The sequence below is a fragment of the Camellia sinensis genome, chromosome 6 (genome assembly GCF_055761805.1).
Source record: "Camellia sinensis isolate YWXY chromosome 6, ASM5576180v1, whole genome shotgun sequence".
NCBI classification, from domain to species: Eukaryota; Viridiplantae; Streptophyta; class Magnoliopsida; order Ericales; family Theaceae; genus Camellia; species Camellia sinensis.
In genome coordinates, this window is record NC_138966.1 from 26862105 (window position 1) to 26873415 (window position 11311).

The following is an 11311-nucleotide window of genomic DNA, read 5'->3' on the forward strand; positions in this document are numbered from 1 at the left end:
AAAATTAATTTGTACCACGTTAAAAGGTAAGCTATACCATGCCATAAAACTAATCTGTACAAACAATACTAATCTGTAGACTACAAACAATGTCTTTCATACTTATCACAAAAAGTCGTATCCATAATTCCACGCTAAAAACAACCTATACAAATAAAATAAATATTTTATGAAAATATTTACTCTCAGTGATTCGATAAGAGATTTAAAAGAAAATTACCATTCACTAATTTTAAAAAACTGTCATTTCATTGGAAAGTGGAAGAATGGTTATTAGTTTTTCCTCAAAATTATTGCAACAAAGCAAACGCTACACAAATATGTCTACACATTATTTGCATGTTATTTTCTTCAATAACATTTGTGCTAACCAATTAGGTCTCACTACAAATTCTAAGCCATTTTTACATCGTATATGGATGAATATTTCTAGTCAACACATGGTATTATATAATACATTAGTGTTTGATTTACTAGAATGAATGTTATAATTGAATGGTTTAGAATATTTATTTTCATTCTTGATTCAATAAAAAGAATGAAATTCACATTTCAAATGGAATAACCATTCAACAATTTAGAAAATTGATCATTTCACTAGGAGCCCAAGAAATTGTTATTTAATTTGTGTTTAAAATTATTTTAGTAAATTAAACACTATCTTAAATTCTCCTCTTCTGAAATTATGAATTCCAATATATTTATAAAAATAAAAATTAAAAAAAAAAAACAAAAAGAAAGAAAGAAAGAAGGAATAATATGGGAGTTTATCCAAATAATTTCTTATGACCATTCATTCTATTGTCCATATGACTGACAAGATGCTTCAGTTCTATAGATACAGAATCAGACATAACTCTCTCATATAGGGTGAAACTTATACATTTGTGAGATCTACTCTCACGTGATAGAATTGTATTTAATTTTGTAATCGAATTTTGTGGAGTTAAAATTTTTCTTAGAGATATGTGGGTTGGTTGAATCTTTTGGTATATGGGTAACCATTGCTAACTCCATACTATTATTGCTGGACAAATGCTGGTTTTACAGTTAAACAAAAATTCACATAATAGATTAATTATCTGGTACAAATATTTTTACACACCCAATTAATTTCACAACAAAAATACAATATATGTACACAAACAATAATCACTGACTGCAGTCACTTTTACGAATTAGATCGAAAACAAGAAGAAAAACAATTTTCACACATGATTATGCACGGTCCACAGTGAAATATAAAATAACTGTGGTGGGGAATGATATGGTGAAGCTCACATGTACGTTGTTGCGTGTATAGTTGATTAGATTGCCAAAAATTTACGGTTGTCAATGATTCGAAGTGAGTAGTAGATGTTGGATCGGGTCAACGGGAAATGTCTGACTTTGTGGTGTAACCCAATTGTTGTTCCATCTCCCAACTTAGCTTTGATGCCACACCAGAGTGTTTTGGAACGTAATCCTACACAATGCATGCATCAAGTAATTAACAAATATGGACGGTTCAAATCATTAGATCATGTAAGTCGTAACTTTTAAATTGAGATATACTTTTAGTTTCACTATTATTTTTAGTGATTTTTTTTTTTAAATTTTTTAAGTCGAAATAGTTTAGTTTTTAAATCCATCTCCATACCAGACAATCTTAAAAAAAAATTAAAATAATGATAATCTACTTTATTATTCAAAGTTGGCACTGGAGTCGGTGCAAACTGTCCACAAACAACATATTCGGTTTCACAAAATTTAAATTTGGGAGTAAACATGAAAGTTAAAATTTTGCATTAATTGCACAAGTAAAGAACGGTTATAATTTGTTTTAATTTTTAAATTTTGAATTTAATCATATACTTTACAACATTATTTCGGTGGATGTAAATAATCTTCTACACACGCATTACATTTGCTACCACTTCTAGTTTTAAAAATAAAAAATCAATAAATACAAAAATAAGGAGTTGTTTGGTTTTCCTTTTGGGCTAAATAATCATAAAAGGACAAAAAAAAAAGTCAAAAAATCACAAAAAGACAAAAAAAAATCACCATTCTAAAGCTAAAAAGCCAATCAAGAATGTCAAACGAACAAAAAAGTTCCAAGCTAAAAAAGTCAAAAAGTCAACTAAAAAAGTCATTGCCAAACGAAGGCTAAGTCAGCTCTTAGTTTTTAGTAAACTTTTTTGAAGTTTTTAAAATTTTTAAGATCAATTAGTTTAGAAAGACTTAAAAAGTAAAGAAATTTAACAAAATTAAAAAAAAAAATATATTAACTAAAAATGATATTAAAAAAAAAAAGAAAAGAAAAGAAAAGAAGGAAGGGTGGTGTGGGTACCTCAAGCTTGGAGATGAGTTCATGGGCAGTTTGGGCAGAAATGATAATGTGACGAGCAGAGGGGGTGACGAAACCTTCGTCAACAGCCTTGTCTATGAATGATAGAAGTGAGTTGTAGTATCCATCCACGTTCAACAAACCCACCTACATTTTCAATTCAGGTGATAAATTTAATCAATACAAAATTTCACAATTAGATTAATAAGAGATAAGAATTGTCCCATATTTTCATTTGCAGTTTTTTTTTATTGATCAGTGGTATCATTGTTGCACTTAATATATTCCTATAACACGGGTAGCTTTCCTCCAACCCGGGCACCAAATATGCAGCAAGCCTAGAGTCTAGAGATTAAAAAAAAATCAAAAAATCAAAAAAATCGACTAAATTGATTGAATCGGATTAAATTGGCTACATTGAGTTTGTTTTTTTTAATAAAAATTAGTCTTTGCGGTATTTAAATTTGATTTTTCTCAATTTTCAATTCGGTATCGATCCAAGTACCTTGTGTACCAAACTAAACCGAAACGACAGTTTCAACATATATTATATTTATAATATATATAGGGCAAATTACATATACACCCCTCCAGGTTTGGTTAAATTACAGATACCCCCCTGAGGTTTCAGAAATTACATCCCACCCCCTGAGGTTTGTATTTTCATAACAATTTACCCCCTGAGGTTTATATTTCATAACAAATTACCCCCTAATTTCTTATGCAAATATAGCATTCAGGGGGGAATTCGTAATTTCTCAAACCTCAGGGGGGTATCTGTAATTTTGTCAAACCTGGAGGGATGTATATGTAATTTGCCCTAATATATATATATATATATATATATATATATATATATAATCTAATAATATAATGATATTAATAATTATAATAAATTATTATCCTTAATTAATTAACCTTATCATATAACCTAAGTTTGTAACTCTTATTATATATAATTTTAATTTTAACTCATTATTCTTGAAACTTAGTATTTTTTTATTTTATTTTATTTTTATTTTTGTTAATCTAGGAATTAAAAAAAATGATAAATTAGATATGTTTAAAATGGTAGACAAATAACTAATTTAATATTTTTATATAGATTAGTGATTATATATATATATATATATGTATATTTAAAAGTGACTCAAGTTTGAAAGGTCCTAAGCCAATTAAACTGCACTGAACCGAACCATTTTAATCAGTTCAGTTCGGTACGGTTTGATAGGAGAAGCGATCTGTATTAATATTCAAAATAATAAAACCGACATTATCGATTCAGTGAATTTTTTTACCTAAATACCGATCCTACCAAATTCATTACACCCCTACTAGACTCCGACCAAAAATTTTATGTCTCCAAATTTCTTTATTCACATGTTTCAAAATACTGACAACCACTCTATCACATAATTCTTTTTAAAATTATTTAATGGTTGTGAATTTTTTAAAATAAGAGAATTATGATATGGGAAAGAAGATCTTGTATCCTACCTTAGGGTTTGTACATTAAATCAATTTAGTTGAGCATCTCTTGTGTTTAACTATTTAAAAATTCGTTCAAGATTGATTGTTTATATAAATAAATTAAACTTGAACACATTTAACGCTTATTATTTTTTGAATTCAATATGATAAACTTGTATGCATTTTTAAAAATCAAACTACTCGAATTTAGTTCAATTAAAACTATTTGACTCATTTACCATCCAACCTGAAGTCAACCATGTATTCAACAGTTATGCAAATTTCTCATGTTTAACTACAAATATGTAGTAAGAAAATTTATCACATAATATGAAATTAACTATATATATTACCGGTTTATCATGGATTCCCAGTTGAGCCCAAGTGATGACTTCCAAGAGTTCCTCCAAGGTTCCATATCCACCTGTATATCCAAAAATTAATTAGCCATATTTCTCAAGTAAAAAAATATTATATGATAAAAGATATATAGTTAACTCTTCTACGACTTAAAAAAAAAAATGCTTAATTAGTATATATTAATGTATGTCTAGGAGGAAAAAGATTTGGTACACATATAACTTCTAACATAATGCACAAAATAATTGCTCCCGAAACTTGAACCCATAACCTCAAGGTTATTAGGCTAGCTCTTTTATGACTATCCAGTCAAACTTAGGAGCTTAAGGCCTCGTTTGGGAACCATCTTTTTTAGCTAAAAAGCTAAAAAGTTATTAAATTAGTCAAAAAGCCAACAACACATACCAAAAAGTCAAAGATTCTCTTTTCTCTCTACTTTTTGCACATCTTTTCGTAAAAAGCCAAAAAATCATCTCAAACATACTAGTTTTTTTTAGCTCATATTTTAGCCAAATAGCCAAAAAGTTACTAAATTAGTATGTTTCCAAACGAATTCTCCAATTTTATATTATTTTTGAGACTGTTTTAATTTCTTTGCAAGTTAAATATTCTACATATTTGCATTAGTGATTTTTTTTTATTATTATTATAAAATTCAGGTCATTTTATAACATTTCCCGCAAAATCAAGTTGTTTCAAACTTCTTTTTTAAATCTCTATTGCTTTCTAAATCAAGATTAAAAGTCGTATTTCAAAAATAGAGCCTTGATTAATTTATTGTAAAACTCAATAAATTCATGTTTTTCAAATAAGATTTCGGAATTAAAAAGCGTGTTTTACTTCAAGCCAAAAGAAATAGTATTTTCAAAATATGATCTCACAAAATAACCTATTTTAAAAAATAAAAAATATTCTTAATAGACTTGCATTACACAAATATGTAATTGGTTTGATGCTATGAAATAAACTTCACGGGTGGTTTGGAAACTCTTTTTTTTTTTTTTTTTTTTAAGTCAAAAAATTACTAAAAAGGTTAAAAAAATTAACAAATATCAAAAGGTCAAATATTTATTTTTATTTACTCTATTTTTTTCAATTTTTTTTATTTATAAAAAATCAAAAAATATTCCAAATACCATGTTTGGTTCCAGAAAATTGAATCCACTTTTCAAAAAATTAAGTTTTTTGTTTTCAGTAATTTTTTTTTATTTTTAATGAATTTTTAAAATATTTTATGCATTTTTTTATTTTTTAAATACATCTAATCTAAATACGTTTTAAAAATATAATATTTGTAAAAACAAAAAATTAAAAATTCACCAAATACAAAAAATATAAAAAAATACAAAACTTTAATACATTTTCGTATTTTGTTATATTCAATGAATTGTTTTAAAGATTTTTGTAACATTTTGTTACCTTTTGAGTATATTAAGGCCTCGTTTGGGAACAGGCTAATTTAGTAACTTTTTGGCTATTTGGCTAAAAAGGTAGGTAAAAAAAACTTGTATGTTTGGGATGACTTTTTGGCTAATTACGAAAAGATGTGCAAAAAGTAGAGAGAAAAGAGAATCTTTGACTTTTTGGTATGGGTTGTTGGCTTTTTGGCTAATTTAGTAACTTTTTGGCTAATTGGCTAAAATAGCCTCTTGAGATTAAGTAAATCTAAAAATTAAAAAAAAAAAATTGATTAAAATATTTTAAAAAATCATTATTAAAAATATAAAAATAAAAATTGAAAACTCAGAAAAACCGTTTTTGAAAACTAAAAACCAAACAAAATTAATTTTTTTTCATTTTATATTTTAACCAACAAATTGAAAATTTATAAAAGCTGTGTTTGATTGAAGGATTTGGAGAGAGATTTGGACAAGAAAAAAAAATGATCCGAATAAAATATACTTATATTTTATCTTATTTTATATACCTTTCCTCTTTATTTTTTAAAATTTTTGAACCAAACAAGGCTTAAAAAAGCATATTTTCAAACGACTACCTGGCAAGGCTATGAAAGCATCGGCTTGTCGAGCCATTTCGGCCTTTCTTTGGTGCATGCCAGAAACAGGTCTTACTTCTCCCACTGTCTCACCCGTGATCTGAAATCATGCAACTTACCTTATAAGTATCTATTAATCAATTTCAACATTAATAATCATCACAAAAATTATAAAACTACATGAATTTCTATTTTTTTTTTCCCAACAATGTTACAGACACCAAAAAACACCATCCTCATAATCTCCACTCATCTGTGATTGGTCCAAGAAGAAAAGAAAAAACAACAAAAACAAAAAAATAAAACTATATAATTAGTTCACATCATTTTGGCACTCATGAAGTCCCAACTTTAGAAGTCTCAAGTATTTTTTTTTTTTTTTTAAACAATATAAAAGTACACGATTAGTGGGCTCAAGCTCCATGTCTTGTGAACTGTCGTTTTGACTGGTCAAAATATCGTAAAAACTAGTTCAAAAATTTACCAAAAATAAATAAATGCAAGTATGTGATGTTAATTAAAATAAATCTAATTCACATATCTCATTTTCTGATAATTAGCTTTTTCTCTCGGTTTGGTTAGAAATAAAAATTAGTAAAAAGTGAAAGGCAAGAAAACATTTTCTTACAAGTATTTGATTAAGATGAAAATTTTATAAAAAAATGATACAAAAGTTCAAAATTTTAGTTAAAGATAACTTCTTATATATCTAAAAAAAAAAAAAAGGCAGGAAATTAAATAGTTATTTAAAATGTTAATATTGTTTCTATTTCCCTCACTTTCTATCACTTTCATTTGAAAGAAACTGTAAAGAGAATATACTTTGACTATTGAGTCATGCTAATCACAACTTAATGAATTGTCAACAAAAACAAAAAAAACACACACACACAAAATTAAAATCTCAATAATGCAACTTTTACACATTTTAAAATATTTTTCTGCATTTTATAGATATTTTATACATCTACCAATATTATTTACAGCCCTTTAGGCCCCGTTTGGGAACTTACCTTTTTAGTCAAAAAGTCAAAAAGTTACCTTTTTAGCCAAAAAGCCAACAACTCATACAAAAAAGTCAAAGATTTTCTTTTCTCTCTACTTTTTGCACATCTTTTCGTAATTAGCCAAAAAGTCATCCTAAACATATAAGTTTTTTTTACCTACTTTTTTAGCCAAATAACCAAAAAGTTACTAAATTAGCCTGTTCCCAAACGAAGCCTTAATTGAAATTAGGAGGGAGGAAACAAGTGCAGTGAATTACCTCTCTGGGCATAAGAGTTTTTGGAATCACTCTGCAAAAAAATAAATAATGGAGTTTATGAGTGGAGAAGAGAGAGATGGAGGGGGAGAGAGAGAAGAAGAAATTACCCTAAGACGTGACGGCCACCATCATAGACAGCTTGGGAGACTAGACCCATCAACCCAACGCTCCCTCCTCCATACACCAAGTCGATGTTCCTCTCAACCTGCCCATTTATTTATTTATTTATAACTTTATTAATTAATATATTATTCACATAAACACTATGACACGTAACTCAGATTCAACCAAGAACCTTCTCTCTCTCACTCTCTCACTCATTCATGATTTCATTCTCATATTTTAATATCAATACTAGGTGGTCCGAATTTTCATGAGTCGAATATCTCAAAATAATTTCATTTTGAATGTAAAACGATATCGTTTTAACATATTCGAGTCATCCAAACCACACAAATTCGGGTAAGGAAGCATTTTTCTATTTTAATTCACTGCCACACAGTTGGATACAACCAGAACGTCCCATACCCAATTCAAAAAAAAACCAAATGGTTCCAAAAAAACACAGAGCCGTTTTGTTCTGTGTTTTAGTCTCTGAAATTCGATTTCACTTTGAAGTAAAAAGAATCACAATAAGAATAAGAATGTTTCTTGGCAATTGTTAATCAATTAATAAGAAGAAAAATAAGAGACTTGTTTTCAAATTCAAATTGTTTCATGAAATTTTAACAAGTGGGAAATGGTTACCAGTTCGTTTCCAAGCTGAATAGCAGCGAGCTGGTAGCTGGGCTTGTTGCCGGGGCTGCTACCGCAGAAAACACATACTCTCTTGAATCTTGATTTCATCTCAGCCTGCGGTGGTTGCCGGTGGTGCTGCGGCGGCTGTTGGTGGTGCTGGTGGTGGTCCATAAGAGAGAAGCCTTTTGCTCTCGCTGTTTTTGCTTCAATTGGGGGAGTTTGATGATTGAGAGAGAGAGAGAGAGAGAGTTTGGGTGGGTTGGTTGGTTGGTTGGTTTGTTGTGAGCGTGTGGGTAGTGAGAGAGAGAGAGAGGAGTCAGCAGAATTGTGTAGTGGTGTTTGGGAGGGAAGGAAAGAGAAGAGAAGGGGCCAAAAAGTGAGGGAAAGAGAGTGGTATTTGGAACCCTTTTTATACACATCTTAATTCTCCAATCAAAACTCGTGGAGTTGATTTTTTTGAGTTGATTTTTTTTAAATTTAGGATTAAAAAATTTGTTTGATTTGATTTTTTTAAATGATTATGATTTAAATATAATATTTTATTTTATTGACTTGAAGTTGTATAGAATGTCCTATATAAATGTACTTTTTAACTTAAAAAATAGAGAAAAAAAAAGAGGTATGTTTGAAATAACTTTTGATTTTTTACAAAACGATGTATAATAAAATCAAAATGACCATTCTACCCTAGTTAACTTTTGATTTTTAATTTTTTGACTTTTGAGTAATTGAATTTAAATAGCAAAATTGCACTCTAGGATTCCCTATAAATTTCTTCCAAATAGCATGAATTTTTTAACTTTTTTTAATATTTTTTTGATTTTTTAATTTTTGTAAATCATGCCAAATCAAATCTTATTTCATTTATTTTATCTTTTACTTATATTTTTTAGATCTAACTAAGGAGTCTTTTGAAAAGTGGGTTATAATCCACTTCTCAGATTATAACCCACTTCCCTCTATCACAAAAAATTGATTATAGTTAATTTTTAATCAAAAAATTAATTATAACAATCTTTCTAAAATAATCCTAAATTAGCCAAACAAAGGCTAATTCCTCCCTGCCCTCACATCACACCTGCCAATTATCTTCTGGCGCTATTTTTATTTTTATGTATTAAACAAACCAATAATGTTAAAGGGTCACAATTTTTGGGGTCATAATGGCTCAAAATTGTCAAAACGACGTTGTTTTGGGTGCAAAACATGCCAAAACGACGTCGTTTTGACAGTTTTAAGCCATTGTAACCACAAAAATTGTGACCCTCAAACATTTTCCTAAACAAATAGTGTCTGTGTTCATATATATTTGGGAGGTCTTTAATTGATCATTCAGATTGAAAGTTGAGACGTTTTCAGTAGGCTATTAAAGAAAACTCCACACCTTCCCCCACCCAAAAACTTCTCCTCCTCTCTCACGATAAAAATATGAGAAAATTATTGCCATATTTAGTTTGGTTTTCACAAATTTATTTTAAAAATTTGTAAAAAAACAAAATTAAAAATTAATTTGATAAAAAAATTAAAATTAAAAATAATTATTATTTTTATATAATTTTATCTTTTGTGAAGTCAGAAATAATTTTAAAAATTTTAAAATTATATTTCTTTCATTTAATTTTATTAAATTAGTTTTCATTTTTTGAAAAAATTTCTAAAACACAAACCAAACAAAGCCAATAATTTTGTGTAATTTAAAAATATATATTTACAAATTAATGATAAATTTTACAAATATTAAATAATTAAATTATTTAATTTTCTCATAAATCTATAATAATTTTCTGGAAATACCACTAAATAAGATTAAAAAAAATTAAAATTCAATGTATTTTTAATTTTTTTTAAATCAATGATAAAATTTATAGACATTAATAATTAAACTCATTTTTTCATCAATATCGACATTTTGTGAGAATATAGTGTAATTTTCCCATAAAAATATTTTGACATCAAGATTTTTAGAATATTATATGGATTAAATGGTTTGAATTGAGAAAAAAAAATTAATTAAAATATATTTATGTATGATGTGAACTGAAATAAATTAATGTACAAATAAAAGCCTCCCCAAAGGCCCTTCTAAAAGTCTAGAGCTACAATTAGTGGAACTATGGAAGAAATTAATAACTCATTATTTTTCCTTCTATTTTTATGAAAAAAATAAGAGTATTCTCCAACGATGTAATATTTTCTTAAAACCATAACATTGTAAAAATGCGTTTTATATAAATTTATCACAAGCGCAATAGTTATTGTGTTAAAGAAGTAATTCTAACTCTATGGTTTTTTTTTTTTATTATTTATTTGCATATAGACCACCATCCTTCCATCATAATTTTTTTCAATAATATGTTAAAAATAATATTTAAATAATAAATAAAATATTTAATAACTTTTTAAAATAAAATATTTAATAATTTTTTAATTTTGTAATTTAAATCAAGGAACACGTAAGCTTATTGGCAAGTGTGTGTCATAAAACCCTACAATACCTAAGATCGAATTAGGATCAAATACAGACAAACTCGAGTTCTGAGTATTTAAAATTACATTACCCTTTATCAGATGAACTCTGAGGGTTTTATATGTCTCCAGCATAGTAGTGTCCCAGTGGACTTGTAATTCCTATTCATAACCTAACCCACTATGATTTAAGGATAAAGCACATTCTTAAGATGTGAAACTTATTTGATCTTGAGCCGACAATTGGGCAAATCTTTTTTTCCCAATTGTTCTCTATTTCTACAAATACTTTTCCTTACTCATTTCGGTCCAAAGGCTACCGAGTTATAGAGTAAGGCCTCACGTCATACTTTATCCAAGTTAAATCGCAATCTAAATCGGCCCAACACTTGTCACAAGTATATGGGATGCACTTGCTCGGCCCAACACTTGTGCTATGCTCCAAGTGTCCAAAGGCTACCGAGTTATAGACTAAGGCCTCGCGTCATGCTTTATCAAGTAAAATCCCAAGCCAAATCGGCCCAACACTTGTCACAAATATATGGGATGCACTTGCTCGGCCCAACACTTGTGCAATGCTCCAAGTGTGTGAGATGTAGGGGGTGGTCATTCACCGGGTCGAGTTCAAGCCGGACCAATACTACCAATAAGGGACTTTGTGTGTACTCAAACCTGCCCAGTTTGAATA

The 11311-nt window shown here is 28.3% G+C and overlaps 1 protein-coding gene across 1 annotated transcript; it reads right to left on the minus strand.

Annotated features, from left to right (window-relative positions):
* Positions 1–1042: 1042 nt before the first annotated feature.
* On the minus strand, positions 1043–8532 carry LOC114303784 (cytokinin riboside 5'-monophosphate phosphoribohydrolase LOG1). Its single transcript, XM_028248935.2, has 7 exons — positions 8167–8532; positions 7527–7624; positions 7420–7450; positions 6156–6255; positions 4153–4223; positions 2333–2476; positions 1043–1465 (listed from the first exon to the last, which is right to left on the minus strand). The coding sequence occupies exons 1-7, from the start codon at positions 8326–8328 to the stop codon at positions 1370–1372; spliced, it is 702 nt and encodes a 233-aa protein (XP_028104736.1). The 5' UTR covers positions 8329–8532; the 3' UTR covers positions 1043–1369.
* Between the last annotated feature and the right edge of the window lie 2779 nt (positions 8533–11311).